This window comes from Protomyctophum parallelum (genome assembly GCF_964188405.1).
Source record: "Protomyctophum parallelum genome assembly, chromosome: 16".
Classification (NCBI taxonomy): Eukaryota; Metazoa; Chordata; class Actinopteri; order Myctophiformes; family Myctophidae; genus Protomyctophum; species Protomyctophum parallelum.
The window spans coordinates 15,061,669-15,084,173 of record NC_139711.1 but is presented as its reverse complement, the minus strand read 5'-3'; the positions used below and the strand labels follow the sequence as shown (position 1 = coordinate 15,084,173).

The window sequence follows — 22,505 nt, the reverse complement described above, 5'->3', positions numbered from 1 at the left end:
CTAGTGGAGGAGGGTAGGATATAGTACCTGGTTGAGTCTAGTGGAGGAGGAGGGTAGGATATAGTACCTGGTTGAGTCTAGTGGTGGAGGAGGGTAGGATATAGTACCTGGTTGAGTCTAGTGGAGGAGGGTAGGATATAGTACCTGGTTGAGTCTAGTGGAGGAGGAGGGTAGGATATAGTACCTGGTTGAGTCTAGTGGTGGAGGAGGGTAGGATATGGTACCTGGTTTAGTCTAGTGGAGGAGGAGGGTAGGATATAGTACCTGGTTGAGTCTAGTGGTGGAGGAGGGTAGGATATAGTACCTGGTTGAGTCTAGTGGAGGAGGGTAGGATATAGTACCTGGTTGAGTCTAGTGGAGGAGGAGGGTAGGATATAGTACCTGGTTGAGTCTAGTGGTGGAGGAGGGTAGGATATAGTACCTGGTTGAGTCTAGTGGTGGAGGAGGGTAGGATATAGTACCTGGTTGAGTCTAGTGGAGGAGGAGGGTAGGATATAGTACCTGGTTGAGTCTAGTGGTGGAGGAGGGTAGGATATAGTACCTGGTTGAGTCTAGTGGAGGAGGAGGGTAGGATATAGTACCTGGTTGAGTCTAGTGGAGGAGGAGGGTAGGATATAGTACCTGGTTGAGTCTAGTGGTGGAGGAGGGTAGGATATAGTACCTGGTTGAGTCTAGTGGTGGAGGAGGGTAGGATATAGTACCTGGTTGAGTCTAGTGGTGGAGGAGGGTAGGATATAGTACTTGGTTGAGTCTAGTGGTGGAGGAGGGTAGGATATAGTACCTGGTTCAGTCTAGTGGAGGAGGAGGGTAGCAGCGGCCGGCAGAACTTCCTCATGGAGCCGATGGCGGCGGGGAACGCCGGGGCGGAGAACAGCGCCGCGACCAGGTTGATCCGAAAGATCCACGACAGCATCTCCTCTTCACTCCTGCCACCGAGACACGGCCAAAAAGTGCTTCAGTTTTACACGCACGGGATATAGAAAGAGCTCCATCATAACAATAGACGGCAACAAAAGAAAAAAGCACAAAACGCGTGACGACGATGACGCAGTGTGGATTTTGACAGCACATTTTGATTTTAGTTTTAGTCATAGTCTTTTTTTGTTTTCATTTAGTTTTAGTCAACTAAATATCACAGAGATTTTAATCGACTAACTCTACAGTTGATTTAGTCGACTAAATATTTTGGCAGGCCTTGACGGCGTCGTAATGGCTGATTTTACACTTGCTGAAAATAGCAGAACTACAAGCTGTGTCGCAGCAGAGTGTAGTTCTTCTACCATAGTACTGTTAAGTACTGTATTTACGGAATTTAACGTCTCCCGTCTTTCCACAAACTAATAGAAAATGCTCGATAGTGGGCTCGATAAGGAACCCGTCTCGATAAGCCTGATCGATAAGGTGCTACAGGAGTTATCAATACAAATGAACGAGTGACTCACGGGGCCTGCAGCAGGAACACCCTCCAGTCGGACGTCTTGAGCTTCAGCACGTTGGCTCTCTTGCTGTAGTCGGTGGCGCGCGTGGCCAGGGCGTGGTGGACGCGCACCGCATTCTTCAGGTCCACCTCTGACACGTCTGTGTCTGGCTTGTACTCGTCCTGAGCGGTGGCGGGGAAAAACTACTTAAAGATGGAGTGCCGTGATTTTTTCACCCCCTTAAACATGATCATCAGGTACTATGATTATATTAGGACAATGATCTTTTTCAAAAGTGTTAAAATTATGTTTTTATGTGGCCACACCCACCAGTTCATTAAGTATGCCTGGTTTGCCTGGTGGGTGGTGATCCACCTGGACTGAAGCCGCACCCACAGCATGTTGTTATATGAGGGGTTAGGGGAGGGTATGATATTGTGAGGTCACTATTTCAGTGTCATTTTGATTGGGCCTTTGGACCTGGGCCTCAATTGGGCCTTTTGAGAAACCAAAAATACACAGGGAAGAGAAATTTCAATTTTCTAACCACACCTGCAGGACTATTAGAGTAACTAGACTTGTACGTACCCATCGGCCCCCTGCCTACTTGGGAACGATGCAACTTGGGAACCTAATAATACCCATCTTCAACTCGTAGCACCCGTTTTAACTATCTGTCTGTGTCCCTTTTGTGACCATACTGTATATGGAGATATCTATAGTATGCAATACCTGTCGTCATAGCACCCATTTTAACTGTCCCACATGGAGATCTCTGTATCTGTCTGTCTGCCTGTGTGTGAAGAGTGCAAAATGACTGTGAAAAGTGGACTGGTTAAGTCACAATCAATTGGCAGGTGTGGGGTTGCCATGGCAATCAATTGGCTGAGGCAGAGGCTGGAAATTGCACAGGTGAGGGGATTTAGGCTGATTAGGCCCACTGGGAGAGCCTGACCAGAGCCTTGCGGGGGTGTGGAACGCGTGTGTCAGTGGGGCAAACGGTTCCAGAGTTACGTGCATTACAACCGTACACATACACACACACACACACACGCACGCACGTCGCACGCAGAGACGTGGCGCATTTATAGTAGGATGTTAACTCGATAGACACACAGAAAATCACGGCACTCCATCTGTAAGTAAAAGTATACATACTGCAATATATAAACACTTTGAATTCAGGACTTCTACTTGCACCGAAGTGTACTCGAGTGAAAGTGCAAAGGTGTTGGCATCAAAATGTACTTAAAGTAAAAGTAGTCACTGTGCAAGTTTTCAAATGTATAATAGTAAAAGTAGTCACTGTGCATGTTTTCAAATGTATAATAATCCTTTGAAAATAGCAGATTGCATCGCGTGGCCGAAATGTGGTTAATGTATGTTTTGTAATAATAATCAAAATCTACAACATAACTAGTAACTAAAGTTATCAAATACATGTAGTGGAGTAAATGTGCAATATCTGAAATGTAGTGGATTAGTAGGAAAAGTACTGAAATTTAACATACTCAAGTAAAGTACAAAAGTACTTTTTACAAAATACAAATACCTCAAAATTGTACTCAAGTAAAGCACTTAAGTAAAAGACAAGTACTTTCCACCACTCGTCCTGTCGGAGGAGGCGAGGATTCAAAACTTTGCTCTAGTTTTCCACAAGCAGCTGATTATGCGATTCGTTTTTCTGAAGGCCAGCAGTGGTCAATACCATACATGGGCAACTGGCGGCCCCCAACATCACTTAATGTGGCTCGCAGGTTAATATCGGATTTTGTATTTATTTTGATTTAACCAGTAAAAACACATTGAGACTGCGTCTCTTTTTCAAGTGGGAACTGGCCAAGCGGCAGAATACATAATTACACTTTCAAACACTACATTGTATTCTACATTGTGAAATACTGATATTCCAAACATGCAAACGTGACCTGCTTTAATTACTTAAGTCTATATATTTTTATGTCCATCATGAAGTTAAAATAACTACATTTTCAGGATTCCAATTAAAAAATAGCAAAATAATTATTCAGGATTTCAATTCAAATATAGCAAAAACGTGTCACACTCAAAACGTGTCACACTCAAAACATGTCGCAGTGCGACACGTGTTGAGCTTGTAGAACAGCTTTGGACTTGGAGAAAGTTACCCAGCCCTGGTCAATACCACTGTTCAACCAGCAGAGGGAGACAAACACTTGTATTGGAGCAGTCCCTGTTGTAGGACACACATTTTCGTCTTTCCCAAAAAAAGTCACAGTCGCCCGCAAAGCATGCACGTGCGCGCGTGCACACACACACACACACACACACAGAATATGTGTTTCTATAGCAACAGCAGTACCTTCTGGAGATACAAGATCATTCCCTTCAGAACCGCATAGAACTTCTTCCAGCCACGCCGACCCCGTGGGGCTGCAGGGGGGGGGGGGGGGGGGAAAGAAACCATGTGAGAAGGAGAGGGAGCGAGAGATGACGTCATATTAATGGAGGATGTTAGCGAAAGAGAGAGGGGGGAAGTGAGATAGACAAACAGAGGGGTGAGTCAGTGAGAGGCAGAGACGGTTCTATGTAACACATACAGCAAACATTATTGCTTCGCTATCGGGAGGAAACCACTTAACTCCATTTTTAAGGTTTTATAAATATTGAACCAATGAAAAGTATTAAACACGATTAGGACAAAACCTTAAACTGTCTGCTAAAGCAACTCCGCCACCTCTCCCCCTCTCATGCAAGTAATTGACAATATATAAAGTCACAAGACCAACTTTGATGAGGCGGTATTTGTTTTCTTCATTTCCTGATCCTTTTTTATTTTTTTAATTTCCTGAAATAATTAACATTTTGGAGTTAGGTGGTTTCTTCCCGACAGCAGAGATATCTGTAGCGTTCGTGCGTGCGTGTGTGTGCTCTCACTGCGCTTGCCGTCCATGTCTGCGTGGCTCTTTCGGGTCAGGACTCCATGTTTGTAGGTGACGGCGTTCAGGAGGATGGGGATGGTGATGAAAGGGTTGTTGCCGTCCGTTACCCGGGTGATGCGCTTGTTCCCGCTCTCACACTGCTCCTCCACCAGCTCCGACAGACTCTTCCTCAACTCCTCCTCCTCTCTGCCGCACACACGCACACACGCACACACACACACACACACACACACACACACACACACACACACACACACACACACACACACACACACACACACACACAGCACAAAGTCAGCACAAATTCATGACGAATCACCCCATCAGCCAAGATGTAAAAAAGTTAAAGATACTCACACTGCCCATTCGAGCTTCTCATTTTTTATGGAGTTGTACAACACCTGTAGACAAGCAAGAAAAAAAACACACACTTAGGGCTCTATTTTCGTACAAAAAAAATCACATCCGAACATCGGATGGATGATCATCACCACTGACAGCGCTCGTAGTTTCAGAGATAATAGAGCGTCGCAGTCCCGCCCCCTTTCATGACAACGCCTGGCCCAGGAAATGAATCTCAATGCATTTTTCCCATAGACATTTCAAAACGTATTTATTTAAAGACCTTTTAAGCGTCGTACGAAGCCAACTCTTGTTGTGACAAATCATGACAGCACACACAATATTTTGGACCAAACAAATAATTATAAAGAAGAAAAACAACCAAAAAAGTGTTGTAACCTGCCGTTTGTTTCTACTTTCTAATTCTTTGTTTGGCCCGAATTTTTTTGTTTGTTGTCATGATTTGTCACGACAAGAGTTGGCTTTGTCCGCGGCGTAAACATCTTTAAATAAATACTTTCTGATAAGTCTATGAGGAAAATGAACGGGGATTTATTTTCCGGGTCTCTCGAGGGGGCAGGACTGCGACGCTCTATAGCCAAAGAAGAGTCTACTTTTAAAAAGTGTTTGAGTGCTGTACCTTTAATAAGTCTTTGGGGAAGTCTTTGCCGTTGTTGAGGCCGTCCAGATTACTGATGAACTGCTGACAAGACATTTTCTTCCCAATATTCTGAGGAGAGGTATAAAAGACCAAAAGACAGATTATTAGGCAAAGAAAGGGGTAGAGTGAAATGAAATGTAAGAGACGAGAGAGATGGAGGGGAAAGAGATGCAGGGAAATGAATACATTTCATAGGCCCCAAGAGTTCAAAACCTTTACCCGAGTGGATCAGATTTGGATTTTTGGCAGTTCAAAAACACCAAATCAGGATCGAGGTGACTTGGATATTCACTCGGATCAGGAAATCAAATCCAAGCTTTAACCCATTTAGACCTGGAACTCATGTGTGTCATTTAATTGACATGGTTTTAATGGGGTAATTTAAACATAATGTTTCGATATATAAGTCGTATACGTAGTTGGTAAACTGAAACCTTTTAATGTGATTTTAAGGAAGAGTTGTGTACTTGGAAAATAGCATAATTCATAGATTGCTCTAAATTGTGGCGATAGATTCAATAACTTGTAATAATAATAATAATAATAATAGTTTTATTTGTAACGCACTTTACATTTGAAACAAATCTCAAAGAGAAAATACAATCAGAAATATTTGAAAGGACTAAGATTGGAATAAAAACAATTAATGCCTACCGATTAGTGGTTACCTATACAAAGTTATACTACTATTCAGGATCCGGTAAACTTGAAAAATAAGATGGCTCCGTCTGGCTATGGGAGACTAGGATCTGAGTAATCCTACCCTGAATTGCTTTGAAATACTGGGACAAAATGTAGTTAGATTGTCTGATCCTGGATCCCATAGGGATTACAAGTTTTGAATTGATTAGAGGTAATACAATATGTATCTCTTGAATCAAATGCATTGTGTGACTGTGGAGCATGCCATATGGTACACATAATACAGTTCAGACAGAAGCAAATGTAATGCAATGTTGAGCCGTCAGTGTCAATGCATGAAAGTCTGTGTTCCTCCACTGGGTGGCAGTATTAAGCAGCTAATACAACATTGCAACTGGACAGTTTCAAACATTAGCTTTGTCTTATGACTGGTTCAGTCATTTAAGCAGCCTTTGGCTAATAAAGAGTGGAATTGGCCAGTGCTCTCGAAAATGTGAGCTCACATTAATTCAGTACTTCTTAAATCACAAACAACTATGCGCCAGTGAATAGAAAATGTGTGCCTTTAGAATCACAATGTAAACTATTTACTAGTAAAAGCATGATAATAATAATAATAATAATAATAACAACTTTATTTATACAGCACTTTTTAACATGTGTTACAAAGTGCTGAACAACAGTTGAATGATGAAACAATGACTGTGCTCACAACAGGTGCTGTAGAACACAAACCCCCGTTTAATGGCAATAACTGAACATCCATTCCCTTATCCTATAACACCTACACTGCATGTCATAACATAACTTTGTGCCACTGTCTTTGTATGGTCAGCGCTTCACAACCAAGCACTATGACTATAAAGAAATAGTTTTGGGGTGCCGATAGCAGAGTGGTTAACCGGTTAAAACCGGGATAGCGTCTGTGTCAATTTAATAGCGTTGGGCTATTCAGAAATAGCAGGAAAGAAATCTTGAATGAGAACTACTGGTTTAGAAGGCATTTGTAGAAATCGGCCTCAGATCTTAATGGGTTGATAAGGATTAACCAGTGGTGTAATGGTGATTTATAAATTTTTCAGCGGTACGGTATTTAAAATGTTAGTTCTAGCGCGCGTGCACACCATACCGTAATGTTACGGTGCCGTAACATTGCGGTCACACACCATGGTACCCACATTACTGGTCACACCCGTGACCGGTACCCCGTGCTATGTTTTTAATATATATATATATATATATATATATATATATATATATTATTATTTTTTTATGTAGGCTTTTTTCAGTCTGGCTTTTACAGTATGTAGGCTAACTAACTTTATCCCTCTACTTGTTACTGTATTGTAATTTGTCTACTTGGTTAAGATACATTTCCTTGTTTTGTTTTTCTTGCCTGTGATGCTTTCTGTAAACACATTTCTCAGCGTTGCAACTTGCACGACATTGCACTCCTTATTAATTTGAAGTGTCTTACTACAGAGATAACGTGTAACCGTGCCTTTTTAAGAGAGTCAGAGGAATACTACCTTTTCTTGACAGCAATTTCTGTCAACAAAAAACCCCCAAAAATTACAAATACTTTAAGCATCGACCAAAATGATCATGCATTAAATACTTATAGAATTGCCATCTGTTCTCTCTTCATCAGTCTGGGCCATTAAAAAAAACCATGTGATGATGTTGCTTTGCTGCCTGACAGTGACAAGTTGACAACGTGGTCCCTTTTTAGCTTTTAGGGGAAATTTATAGTGGTTCATCCTGTTCATCCAACCCAGTATTCCGCTATTCTGATGCTATTCTCAGAGCACACCGATACGCCCCTGCTAAGAACAGATCAGTGTTGTTTTTGGCAGCACATTTCTATTTTTGTTTAGTCATAGTCTTTGGAATAAAACTTGATTCAGTTTTAGTGATATTTTAGTCACCTGGAATGTTCTAGTGTTAGTCTAGTTCTAGTCGACTAAATATCATGAGATTTTTGTCGACTAAATCTACAGTTGATTTAGTCGACTAAAATGTATTTTGACGGGCCTTGATACTGTCATAATGACTGATTTTACACTTGCTGAAAAAATCCGATCTACAAGCTCAAGCTGCGACGCGTTGTGAGCTTGTAGATCGGCAATTTCAGCATGCAACCAAGTGTAAAATTACTTACTGGATCTCTTGTCCACTAGTCCCTTCCTAACATTTTAGTCTAGTTTTTATTTGTTGACAAAATTGTCAATATATTTAATCTTAGTTTAATCTTCATTTAGTTTATCAGTGAAAAAAGGCGACAAACATTTTTCGTCATAGTTTTAGTCGACGGAATCAACACTGGACCAGATGTGAGGATGAGGGCTCATGGCCTAGTATGTTAGTACAACAAGCATACTCACCACCTGCAGGGACAGACCAAAGGACCAATTATGTTTAGCAGGGGTTTGGGGGGGGAGCAGGGGGGGGGGGGGGGGGGTCGAGAGCCGAAGCAGTGGGGGAAAAAAGAGAGAGAAAGAATGTGAAGGAAACTTATTAGAAGGGAAGGTTCTCCACTAGAAGCAGATAGAAGACTGGAAGTGTGACTGTGAGTGGAGCATTATGCTGATTTGATATGCCTGATTTGTGCTTCACCAACATAACAAGTGCTGTGCAGCGTGTCAATGCATTTTCAGCTGGAGATGGACATTCAATTTAAAACGTTTAGGAAAATGTGGATTTTATTTTTGCCGAACGACACGTCACACGACACCTTGTTGCTAAAGCACTTATCAGGATTTACAGAGCTTTACAGGGTGGTCAAGGGCACTTATTCGCAACATGGGGTCTAGGGTCACCCAGGGGTCTTTGAGGAGGTTCCAGAGGGTCCGCAGCTAAATGATTGATAAGTTACGAACCAAATGGACCCTTATGGGATTGTAACATCGAGAGTGTAAAACTGGAAACTTAGTGGAGCCCGAACAGAGTGCATTTGGTTTGGTTTGGTTTGTGCGCTCAAGAGTTAAGTTGTCAGGATTTTACAGTGCAGATTGGGGTCCCAGAGCTGAAACATCATGGGGGTCCACGGCCTAGTACACGTCAAACTGGGGGTCCTTCAAAGTGAAACAAATCAATCAATGGTCTTCTAGGGAATGCATGAGGCAGGATTAAAGACACTGATGGAGTTGTATCTTCTTAAGACAATGAGAGCTCCAGTTTAAAAAAACGGATGAGAGTAATAGAGGAGAGGAGAGACAGAAACAGGTCAAAAAGTAGGCCGGGATAAAGAGTGGGAGCGAGAAAGAGAGATAGAGGGAAAGACGAGGGAGCGTGCAGTGTATAAACACTGAGAGAAAGAGAGATAGACGAGGGAGCGTGCAGTGTATAAACACTGAGAGAAAGAGAGATAGACGAGGGAGCGTGCAGTGTATAAACACTGAGAGAAAGAGAGATAGACGAGGGAGCGTGCAGTGTATAAACACTGAGAGAAAGAGGCAGGAGGAGACCAGAGCCAAAGGGGAAGCGCAGCAAAAGACAGACGGATAAAGAAACCATGTACGTTAAGACAATACTGAAACAAGACAGACAGATTTATTACAATTATGGCAAACAAATTAATGAATTTAGGAGAGAAATACCGACATACAAATGGAGAAGTCATTGTTAAAAACAGTAGCACAGCTAGTAAGATTAGTAGAACATTTTCTGTGCAGTGGCAGCTACATGTAAATACTATAAATTGACCATATTCAAAGGGAGGCCATTTTGCTTCAGGGTCCAGGGGTATTGTCGCCCGCCCACCACCCCCATCCACAGTGGTGGGAACTAAGTAACTAAGTACATTTACTTAAGTACTGTAACTAAGTACAATTTTGAGGTATTTGTTACTTTACTGGAGTATTTCCAATTTCCAATACTTCTACTACATCTCGGATCCAAATACTGTACTTTTACTCAACTACAATTATTTGAAGACTTTGTTACTTTGTAGATTTTGATTATTATTACAAAACATACATTACCCACTTCAGCCCTATATATATTTAAAAAAACATTTGAAAATAGCCGATCTGCAAGCTCACAATGCGTCACTTTCAAAAGATTTGTATACATTTGAAAACTTCTGCATAATGAGTATACTTTTACTTTTGGTACTTTAAGTACCAATACAATTTAGGCATTTAGCAGATGCTCTTAATCCAGAGCGATTTACAGTAAGCAAGAACAACCCATGGTAATACGTCAAATACATAAAAATACTAGTCATCAAGAATCATAAGTAATCACAAGTAATCACAACCTAGCATCTGCCTAACAGTAGAAAAACTGTACAATAAAGCTATTGAGTGCCATGTCTACATAAAATGCTAGCTAAATGGCCTGGGCCAGCTAAGCGGTTCGAGTCCCGATACCGACAAAACTTTGCTGTGTGTCTTCCCTTCATCTCTCTCCCCGTTCCCTGTCAAGCTACCGTACTGTATATCTATGAATAAAGCCCCAAAGATCTAAATTACACAAGTTGAGCCTTTGCATACACGTGCAAGGTCGTCAAGGCTAGGGCAAGTGCTACAGCAAGTGATATGGGCTAAGCTGGAGTCTGACGAGGTGGTTTTCAGACTGCGGCAGAAGATTGGGAGTGAGTCTGCAGTTCTGATTCCATGGAGAGTTCATTCCATGGTTTTGGAGCCAGAAGGGAGAAGAGTCTGGGACATGTGGAGCGTTTTGTACTTTTACTCAAGTACATCTTGAATTCGTAACTTTTAGGGTACTTGTAACAGAGTCTTTCTATATTGCTGCCCACCCCCACCCCCGAGCACCACATACAGTAAGAGCAGAAATGGCCGCCGCGTGAACATGGTCAATGCAACAGAAAAGGTAATAAAAGGCCGTCCATACGTGTCCATGTAGGTCAGTGTTGAGCAGCATAAGGGCACAGGTTAACGTGTGGGCTCCATCTGTAATAGAACAATGAACGCACGAAGGTTAAGCTCAGTTGCTGCTCTGTTGCGCACGCATGCACGCACGCACGCACCCACCAATGTGGGATATGTTAGTAGACACCTTTACAAACACATTGGTGAAGAACATTCTTGGCAAGAAATGTATTCCCAGATTTGACTAACTAGTACTAGTGAATGGACCCCCTGAACTCTGAGAGTGTACAAAGGAGAGTTACAGACCTGCTATAGTACAATTCAGGGTTAGCTATTTAAGTGGTCATATTATTGTCCACTCATTTCGTATGTCCATGGCAAAAACGGAACTTTGACAACTTTGACAACTTCCACAAGCCAGTATGGTGATGACCCCTGGTAATTAGGAATTAGTTTGTTGATTTACATCACCCTGAGACACATATGCTAAGAGTATTTAAATGCATGGATATGGGTGGATTGATCTTTTATTTTTTTATTTACTAAAAATCCTCATCAGCCTGACCTTCGTACGTTGGCATCTGTGGGTTGGAGTGACAGAAGCGGTTGGAGAAATGCACGAGGATCCTCTCTCTCTCCTGGGTTTCTCCCATCAGCGGGAAGGCCTTCAGGAAGGATCTGACACATGCAAGAAGGGACAACCGCAATGTCAACAAGAAGTCTGCGTAACATTTTCACAACACACACACACACGCACGCTGAATTGCAATGTTTGCAGAGCAAGGGCACCTTTGTTTATGTTTTTAACTTTAGCAGGATAAGTCATGCATTCCGAGGTATGCTACTCTTGCTATCAAGCCTGCGTGTTCTTTACCTGTGCATCTACGATTTGGTGTTGAGGAACAATTCCACCCATGACTGAGGTGAGGATCAGTTCTGGGACAAAATGTGGAAACAAGGACAATGGACCACAATGGAAACAAACCCCTGGGGCTTTTTGTGCCCGAGGGGCATTTTCAAACTTATTTCTTTTTTGCAGAATTAGCAGATCTACAAGCTTACAACACGTTACTTCGTGACATGTTGTAAGCTTGTAGATTAACTATTTCCGCTGTTTTGTAAAAATGTTTGGGAAGATTATTAAATTAATAATTAATTAAATAAATTATTTCTTTGAATATTTAAGTTATTCGTCATATCGGTCCTGTGCAATTTGTGATTACGAAGCCTAAAGCCCAAACCACAGCGGTAGGGACTCAACCGTTTAAAGGTCAACCACACCAGTGCACCTCATTGCAAGTCAATGAGGTGCACTGGTGTTGCTGTGGTTGACCTTAAAACGGTTGAGTCCCAAGGAGTCCCTACCGGTGTGGTTTGGATTAAAAGGTAAACAGAAATACAAATCGTAATGTTCCAATGTGTGTTTCAATGCGAAACACACAATTAATTAACTAATAAAGTATTCAATCAATCAATCTAATTGTTACTAAGTACGACTCCACTTAATTCTTTCAGAATATTTTGATTTAGTATAGTTAGCAATGCATTACCTCAGCGCCCGATCCAACGTCAGTCCAGAGAAGTCGAAGAAACTCAGATACTCCGATGCCACCAGCTGGCTGAAGTCATTACTGCAGGGGGGGGGGGGGGGGGGGAAGAGAGAGAGAGAGAGAGAGAGAGAGAGAGAGAGAGAGAGAGAGAGAGAGAGAATAAATCCTCAATCCTCAAATCCTCAAAATAAATCCTAAACGTTTTCTGAATGTATGTCAGTGGTGCTCAACCTTTTTCATGTCAAGGACCCCCAGGACAAGTCGGTGCTTGTAGATCTGCTATTTTTAGCAGATCTAGCAGATTTATTCTGAACGGGAACCCCTTTTGGTGTTTTAAGCATTGTTATACTTTAGTATGTATAGCAGTGATAGACACATACAGAATACCAGACATGTTGCAATGGGTCGATTTACAGTGCCTAAACCAAGAACTGATGCAATGAAGAATACAGTCATGTACATGGCAATGACTTTCTGGATCTCTCTACCAGTATGCATCACAGAAATTAAGGGTAAAAGGCATTTTAAGAAAAGACTGAAGTATTTTTTATATATATATGGCGAAATTGTAATTCTGTTTATGTCAATATACCAGTTAATGTAATCTAGAGTGAATGCACTAAACATAGTTGTTGCTTTAATGTATTTCTTTTGTGATATCTGTAATGTTGTTTTTATTTAAATTTTTGTATGTATATTATTCTGTGAGGACCCCAGGAAGAATAGCTGTTGCCAGGTGTAACAGCTAATGGGGATCCTAAATAAACTAAACTAAACTAAACTAAACAAGCTCATAGCGTGGCACTCGATCTGCTATTTTTGAAAAATCATGAAAATGTGGTGCAAATCTTTGTGTGTGTGTGTGTGTGTGTGTGTGTGTGTGTGTGTGTGTGTGTGTGTGTGTGTGTGTGTGTGTGTGTGTGCGTGCGCTCACTTCTTGCCCAGGTGTCTGGCCACGTCACAGCGCTTGAAGCCCTCGAGGTGGTAAAGGCGCTTGGCCAGCCTCTTGGCGCCATCGCAGTCTGCCCGGCAGCCGTTGGCTAGCGTGTCCGTGCTGCCGCCGCGGTCCAGACGCTCCAGGCTGCCCAGGACCGACTCCTCCGAGTCCGACAGCACCTCCGTGAGGTTGGCATCGCTGAGGGAGAATACACAAACACATGCAGGTCGTACGGGTTGGGCTCTATGCAGACAGAACATGGGCCCTGTCTCTACTTCCTTCACAGGTGTTACCAATGATACTAATGAAGGCTCTGTTCCGTTCTGGTCAAACAGAGTCAGGGTGCTGCATGTTGGCTCACTGGGAATACTCCACTACACCAGTGGGTCTCAAAGTGCACTCGTAAAGCCCATTGCAAATGGTAAACGGTGTATTTAGCACCTTTATATATATATATATATATACTGTATATACTTTTTTTTTTATATAGTTTTTTATAGTTTTTATCCCACGATTTTGTAACCCATTTTCACCCCTGTGTCAATTATCTAATGTGATCCTGGGCTCTACACACCCTCCGTCAACCTGGGGAGAGCAACGGACTTGAACTCATGCTTCCTTCATACATGAGTGTCCAAGTCGCTCCTTTACACCTGACACCTGATACTTTTTTTTTTTAAAGATTCGTTTTTTGGCTTTTCTGCCTTTATTGATAGTATCAAGTGAAGATAGACAGGAAAGAGGGAGAGAGAGAGAAGGGGAGAGACACGCAGCAAAGGTTGTCATGAACGAAACATGAACACGTGATGCACTCAGGCCAAAGCCTATACTGTATGTGGCATGTGCCTGGACCACTTGGCCAGCGGGCGCCCCATTTAGCACCTTCGAGGCGCTTCAAAGTTCACAATGCACATTCACCCACACACACACACACACACACCTGCTCAGTGGGAGCAATTAGGGGTTCAGAGTCTTGCTCAAGGACACTTCGACACTAGCCTGAAAGAACGCTCCCTTTACTTAGCATAGAGGGGCGGATCAAACTAGAGCTGGAAACAGACGCCGACGTCCCTATTGGTCCACCAACCTATGCCTGCCTCCCCTCCCCCGCCCTGTAGAACACAGTGGAGAACACAGACGTCACCACATTTTGCATGGTTTTTTGCACATTTGCTGGTGCGTTCACCCAGGCTTTTCTTTTTTCTTTTGAAAACAAAAACGCCTGCCGTCCACGAGGCTATACTAACTCAACACTAGCTCTGGGGGGAGTCCGGGATAGAACCGGGAACCTTTCTAACCACACCTGTTAACTCAGACACGTACAAAACAGAAAAAGTACCAAAATCACGACACGCCATCTTTAATGAATATTACAGTATCACCATTCATGAGGGTGATACATACAGTGTTGACATAGAGATAGAGTAGACAAATATAGTCTCACAGCTGGTGGGACATTTTTCAGAACTTCTATTCAGATTGAGTACGAGAGCTAATCTCAGCCCATCTTCTAGTCTGTAGTAGCCTACCACCGCGACATTAGACGGCGTAGATACACCAGGCCAATTTGTGCCGCATTCTCAAGTAAGAAGAAAACTCAATTAGAGGTTATAAAATATACATGGACGCCAACACAGAAGCTCATTAAAAGTCAAATGACTTTCAAGTGACTTCAGATGTCATTGGCCTGGTTTAATTGCCACTGAATAATCTACATTATTACTGCAGGCTGTGGAAGGGCCCACTTCTACTAGAATTCTACCCAGCTGTCTTCAATACATGTCTCTCAGTGACATGTAGAGTGAGTTATTTTGATCCAGGGTTTCTAAGTTGTGCATGCGGTTACAATCATTCACCATAGGCGATATTGTAAAATCACACTGAAGATCATTACATTATGCAAAGGCTAAACTTACGTCATTTAGATTTATAATTTAACATTTTACGTAGACGTAGCACTCTATAATGTGTACTCATAGCCTCAATGCACAGATAATCTACTGTTAGACAGATATTATGTTCTTAACTTGCTTAAATGATTCTTGGTGACTATTTCTATGTATTTGATGTATTACCATGTGTAATACTACTGTAAGTCGCTCTGGATTCAGAGCATCTGCTAAATGCCTAAATTGTATTTCACGGTGCAATTAAATGTATAAACGGGGCACAGTGATATGACGTGATGTCAAGTGATGTTTCCTTTCTAGGTCTCATCTAATCACTTGGCTAATCTAATTATTAAGGCCTCACTCTATGGAAACGGGATGCATATCTCCGTAGCAGTGGCCTTAATACATCGGATCACACATTGGATCACATGATATAACGCCGCCCTTAATAGTGCATAGTAAAATCCTGTGTTCATTTTAGCTCTGGTCCATAGCTCTAATGCGTTTCATTTAGAGCTATGTTACTCTCAACTTCCGCTGCTCGCATGAATGCAGACCAGCCTCTCCTCTTTAGCGTAAATAAAAAGAACGTTTTTGCTACTCACCAAAACAAAGGCGAGTTGTGTCATTAGAAAGCCTACTTTCCTTAGTGGACGCACTCTGAGCCCCCCACCACACGTATAAACTGTACTTTTTGGCCAGAAAGGAAGGAAAATATTCTCTATGAGGCAATTCTCTGGGCAATATCGGTAGAAGGCGCAGCGGAGTAACTAAAAGTATTGTTTTCCCGTTGGAAACAAAGTCCCCTTTTGGCCAAAAAGTACAGTTTATACGTGTGGTGGGGGGCTCAGAGTGCGCCCACTAAGGAAAGTAGGCTTTCTAATGACACAACTCGCCTTTGTTTTGGTGAGTAGCAAAAACGTTCTTTTTATTTACGCTAAAGAGGAGAGGCTGGTCTGCATTCATGCGAGCGGCGGAAGTTGAGAGTAACATAGCTCTAAATGAAACGCATTAGAGCTATGGACCAGAGCTATGTTCATTTATGCATTCAGAGATACTATAGGGCTGTCACGAGTCACGACTATGACATTTTACTTCATTGTGGTTCTTTTTTTTTATTTTTATATCCCACAATTTTGTAACCCATTTTTTCACCCAGTGTCAATTATCTAATGTAATCCTGGGCGCTAAACTTCCTCTGCCAACCTGGCGGGCAGCGGACTCACGGACTGACCTCATGCTTCCTTCTATGCATGAGGAGTCCAAGCTGCTTCTTTTCAGGGGGAGAGTTTCCCCGGTTGGACGTAGCGCGTGTACACTCTCAGACAGACGCGCAACTAGATGTCAGTGGGCCCCGACGCAGGCTGATCAGCCAACTGTCGGGATACTTGTGGGAAAGCCCACTGCACAATCTCTGACTTCCTTCAGGTTATTAGCCTACAGCTTGGGACCGCGGCTACACTCTACTAGAGGAGAGCTGTTGGGAGGGACTCGAGGGAGGCGGGGCACATGTGTGCCTACTGCCTATGCATATGGTATGGACTGGTGTGTGGCTGTGTGTGCAGCAGCCACCACCAGGCCCCGCCAAACTTTGTTCAACTCAACTGTCATTGCATCTCTGTATGCGTTTATAATTTTATTTTACAGACGGCACGGGTGGGCAGCCGTGTGCCCCCCTTGCCTCTGGGCCCCCACGCAGCCAACGTTGTCTGCGTCGCGCTAGTAACGTCCCTGCTCTACCCATAAGGGTCCATTTGGTTCCAAACTATCATTTAGCTGGGGACCCCCTGGAACTCCCTGAAGGACCCCGGACCCCACTTTGGGAACCACTGTTTTAGGCTTCATAAACAAAAGTTGCACAGGGCTTAAATGTACACGGACATACAGTATATAATAACTTAATACTTTCAAAACAAATTAATAGTGGAAAATAGCAGATCTACAAGCTTGTAGATCGGCTATTTCCACTATTTTTCAACATGGAAATGATGATTATGCAAAGAAAGATTGTGATTACCTCAAATAATTGTGATTACCGGTAGATGTAATTATGTGATAATTGTGACAGGCCTAGAGATACAGTAGGATAAATTATCCGAGTTACATTAACAATGAAGACTTTACTATGTGCATATATGAACATGTCCAGCATTTGAACAGACGAATAAATGCCTGTGTCTGACATTTGTATTGCAAAATAGCAGTGAATAAGCAAATAGAACTGAAGCCATTTCTCCATGGAACGGCGCATTTACTACTTCCCCTCTCAGTGGAAACGTAATTTGGGGCATCTGTCTATCTGTGCATCTGTGTGATACCGTCAGCATTCCCCACAGATGATTCATGTTGTTGTTTATTTTTGGAACAATCAGATTAGGTCAATTGCGTTAAGCGTCCTAAATTCAATACACAGCGCTGTGTCATCGGGGTGAAGTGCTGGTTACCGTAGATATGGCGGAAGCAGGGCGATGTCTGGCTGAGTTAGAGACACCGGGGAACAGGGGGAATAAAGAATAAAAAACAAACACGCTCTTGTATGTCATGTATCCTGTGTGTGTGTCCTGCTTAACTAAACTAAAGGTGAATAATATCATGCATAGACATGTGTGTAATTGTGTATGGTGTGCACGGTAGCGGTATATACACATACATAGTACACACACAGTAAGACACAATCTCAGCACACATGCATAGACAATTAGACATAAAATCTGCCAAATGCCTGTATACTGTATGGTGCATGCCCAATTGAACATACAAACACACACACACACACCTGACCATATTAATTCAGTAGACACACACAAGAGTGTGTGAGAGAGAGAGAGATAGACCTTATAAATCATTCAATCAGTCAGTCAAAATGCTAAAACATATTGCCAGTCTCTCCGATGCAGTCTGTGAATGACATGCGCACATTCCTACTAACAGATCTACACGTCGTAAAACGGAGTTGCCGACAGATTCGGCTGACTAATTCGGTTAGTTATTATTTCGTTTTTGACAGTGAAAAAAGGGCGACGAAACACTGACGTGAACGCATGTTCACAGATGGGAACCGCAAGGTTCCCAGTTCGAACCCGGGCTCCCCCAGAGTTAGTGTCGAAGTGTCCTTGAGCAAGAATCTGAACCCCTAATTGCTCCCGATGTGCAGGTTGGTGCCTTGCATGGTTTCTGCCGCCATCGTTGTGTGAATGTGTGTGTGAATGTAATGCACAATCTATGTAAAGCGCCTTGGATAAAGGTGCTATATAAATGCACTATTTACCATTTACAAATACAGACACACATGTATGCAGGCACAAACAGAGGGTGAGTTTAAGAGAGAGTGACAGAAGACCAAGAGAGACAGACCTCATCATCAAACATTCAACATAGGCCTTGTTATGGGCCAAGTGACAGACAGTAAAACCACTCTATTTAACTCAAACTGTCCTGTTCTTATGTCCTCAGGATGTGTATTCTCCGTGTGTGTGTGTGTGTGTGTGTGTGTGTGTGTGTGTGTGTGTGTGTGTGTGTGTGTGTGTGTGTGTGTGTGTGTGTGTGTGTGTGTGTGTGTGTGTGTGTACTGTGAGAGAGCATGATGCAGCATGTCAGTGACTAATACTAATCTTCGTGATTTTGTCCCATCCACACCCACAAGGTGTCTGCAATCAAGAGGGGTGTGTGTGTGTGTGTGTGTGTGTGTGTGTGTGTGTGTGTGTGTGTGTGTGTGTGTGTGTGTGTGTGTCAGAGAGAGACACAGACAGATGCAATAAAGGGAGTTACAACTAGGCTATATGAAAATGTCAACGCCAACCTTTCTAGTCGAACACAATTCTACTGAGATTTGAATGGATTTGTCTTGTCAACCATATCAACTTACTTAGCCTATGACTTAAGAAAAAGCTGTCACCTGCTATACAAATATCAGAAAGAGTATTAAAAACTGTCACCTGCTATACAAATATAAAAAAATATATATAAAAACTCTCACCTGATATACAAATTAACCAAGTCCTGTTGTTTCCCTTTTCAATCCGACTGGTTCTTCAATCGTAATATATATATAAAACCTTTTACATTAATAGTAAAAGTTTGAAATAATCATGATAATCAGTTGTCCCAGCCCTAATTTAAGAGAAAGAGTCCAACCTTCCAGTTCCTTCATAGTCTCTGAATGCTATATATCCAATCCACTTTATTTATATAGCACATTTTACAACACAGGGTTGGAAAATGTGCTGCACAGAAAACAAACTGAAAACTAAATTCACTGTAGCTAAAACACAGAAAATCTAGAACTAATCCAAGGGAGGAATTTCCAGCATTTTTTTGGAGCGTTAGTGCTCCAACGCCTGGCTTTTGAAATGACATCATATGGCAAGTCTATGGACTTTAAATGTTTGCTTAGAGCACATTTAACAAACAGTGGCAGCCAAGTCTATGGACTTTGGATGCTTGCTTAGAGCACTTTTAACAAACAGTGGCAGCTAAGTCTATGGACTTTGAATGTTTGCTTTAGAGCACTTAAAAATAAACATTACCAGGCGCCCCTCACGTCACACGAGTGTGATTTTTAATATCCATTCCTGCTAAACGGCAAGCTATGCTTAGATGATTTTGATTTATATTACGATACATTTGCGCCACTGTAAAGACGAAACAGAAGTGAAGTCCTCACACAACTTTAGTCCTCAGTGTTTATTTTATTTAAAACACTGACATTCCCACTTTGTGGATAAAGGATATACTTAACTATTTCTGCAGCTAGGGTTAAAATACTGCAGCTAGGGTTCTTACGAGAACCAAAACATATGACCATATTATCCCGGTTCTGGCCTCATTCCATTGGCTACCTGTGGCTTTTAGATCAGATTTTAAAATATTATTATTTAGTTAGACAGGCTACCTCACTGGGCACTTTTAAAATGGGAAAAGCGTGCACCTTTGATGGCAATAGACCTTTCGGTAAGCGCCAGTAACGGGGGAGGGGCCGCGCTTACTGAAATGTCTATTAGATGATTTGAGGCATTTTGTTCCAAAAATGTGTTTTGCTAAAATCCACCTGTTGGTGGTGCTATAACAGGCCAATGTGAAAAGGGTGAGATATATTCCTCAGCCTAGTAGGAAAGTGCGAATTCATGATTTGAGGCTTTTCGTTTAAACAGAGCCAATCCTGCAAACTTTGAAAGCCAATGTTAGCCAATAGAGCTTCGCAGTCCCGCCCCCTACCAGGGCCCAGGAAATGATTCCCCGTTCATTTTCCTCATAGACATTTTAAAATGTATTTATTTAAAGAGCTTTTAAGCCTCGTACAAAGCCAACTCTTGTCGTGACAAATCATAACAACAAACACAATTTTTCGGACCGAACAAATAATTAGAAAGAAGAAGAAAATGGCAGGTTACAACACTTTTTTTGTTGTTTTTCTTCTTTGTCATTATTTCTTTGGTCCAAAATATTGTGTTTGTTGTCATGATTTGTCACAACTCGAGTTGGCTTTATACGACGCTTATAAGGTCTTTAAATAAATACGTTTTGAAATGTCTATGGGAAAAATGCACTGGGAATTATTTCCTGGGCCTGGCGTCGTCATGAAAGGGGTCGGGACTGCGACGCTCTATTAAGATGGAAAATATGAAATATGGTACAGATCGGAATTGAGACTATAGAGTCGTATGGCTTATTTTTGAGACAGTAAGTCAACCAAAGAACAGATCTCCTCACTGGTCAGCAAAAAATACTTTGAAGACCCTAACAGTAGCCCTCATACAAGGTTTCTTCGACTATGCATGCACCTCATGGTTCCACAGCACCTCAAAGGCCATTAAAACAAGGCCCCAGAGTAGACATCCCAAAATAAATTGACCAGGCTACCTTACTCCCAGAACCCACCTCACCCCTGCCCATTTTGATAGGCAGGAATGAATGGCTTATAGGGTTGACGACAGAGTACAGCATCTTGCAATGGGCCTCGTCTACAAGATTCGCTACACCTGTCAAAATACTTATTTGTCAACGAAGTCCACAACCACAACACCAGAGGGACTTCAACAAACCACGTGCAACCCAGATTCGGCTCAAACAAGGCGTTAAATTAATTTAGCTCCTATGCCACCAAAATGTGGAACTCCCTATACCAACAGCCATTAAGAAATGTAATTCCCTAGACTCCTTCAAAACTGCTCTCAAAGGCTGCAATTTGAAACCGGCCTCTGTAAAAAGTCCCCCCCCCATTTTTCCATACTGTACACGTTTTTTCCCTTTTTGTCCGTGAGTCTGTGTGTCCGTCTGTCGACAGCTAATCTCTGGCACCGTTGGCTTGATCGTAGCCATACTCTGCAGTCTGCACACACACTCCCTGAATGCCAAGGCTGAACCTCTGCTCCAAGGTTTTCACATCTTATAGCGCCACCAGGAGGCCGCTTTGTGCAAAAAAAATTTTTGGACAGTACACCTACAGATTTTGTCCAAACATTACGCAAATTGGTACACAGTCTCTCTAGAGCCATTCAACGAAACCGGTCTTTCAGATTTTTCAGACTCCATCCTGATTGGCTAATATTGGCTTCCAAAGTTCGCAGGAGTGCTCAGTTTCAAACAAAATGCCACAAATCATGAACACATCGTGTGATTTCCGCACATTCCTACTAGGCCGAGGAAGAAATACCACTGGAACATTTTCAACTCATCCTCATGGTGGCGCTATAACTGGCCGATTAGTGTTTTCACCTCTAATTGCACAGACCTGTGTAAAACTTTGTATGCACACTCCCTAGAGGCCAAGGAAAAACCTTTGCCTGGACTTTTTCACATCTGCTCTTTATAGCGCCACCAGGAGGTCGACATTATGTAAAACAAATTATTTTTATATTTCAGATTTTATCCAAATTTCATGCAAATCGGTACACATGCTCTCCATAGTCATGTGATCAAGACGGGTTTGTTTCTCATAATCCATCCTGATTGGCTACGATTGGCTTCTAAAGTTTTCAGGAGTAGCCCGCTTTGTACCCGTTTTGTACAAATCGCCACAACTCCTCAACGCAGCGTCCGATTGCGGTGAAACAGTGCATGCATATTCCCACTAGGCTGAGGAAGAAATGCCACTTGACAGTTTTCAAATCAGCATCATGGTGGCGCTACAAGAGGCCGCGTTGCGACACACACACCTCCTAAACATTTTGCCAAACATCACACACTCCTATCCTCCTGGTGGAGACTTTTTCTAGTTTACTTTATTTTAATAACTGTAGGCCTATATATGCTGGACAGGAGCAAAAGGTTGGCTATTATGTCACAATATTAGAAAACAAATGCAGAGA

General features: G+C 42.3%; 1 protein-coding gene across 1 annotated transcript in view; it reads right to left on the bottom strand.

Annotated features, from left to right (window-relative positions):
• psd2 (pleckstrin and Sec7 domain containing 2) overlaps positions 1-22,505 on the bottom strand; it is a gene marked incomplete at its 5' end in the record, with an annotated part of 44,328 nt that overhangs the window by 5,420 nt on the left and 16,403 nt on the right. The window contains 10 exons of the mRNA XM_083786206.1: positions 782-926; positions 1,443-1,600; positions 3,760-3,830; positions 4,335-4,525; positions 4,697-4,740; positions 5,322-5,411; positions 10,842-10,900; positions 11,385-11,497; positions 12,370-12,450; positions 13,304-13,504. Coding sequence (XP_083642332.1) covers positions 782-926; positions 1,443-1,600; positions 3,760-3,830; positions 4,335-4,525; positions 4,697-4,740; positions 5,322-5,411; positions 10,842-10,900; positions 11,385-11,497; positions 12,370-12,450; positions 13,304-13,504 — 1,153 coding nt within the window. The remainder of the gene's footprint in view (positions 1-781; positions 927-1,442; positions 1,601-3,759; positions 3,831-4,334; positions 4,526-4,696; positions 4,741-5,321; positions 5,412-10,841; positions 10,901-11,384; positions 11,498-12,369; positions 12,451-13,303; positions 13,505-22,505) is intronic.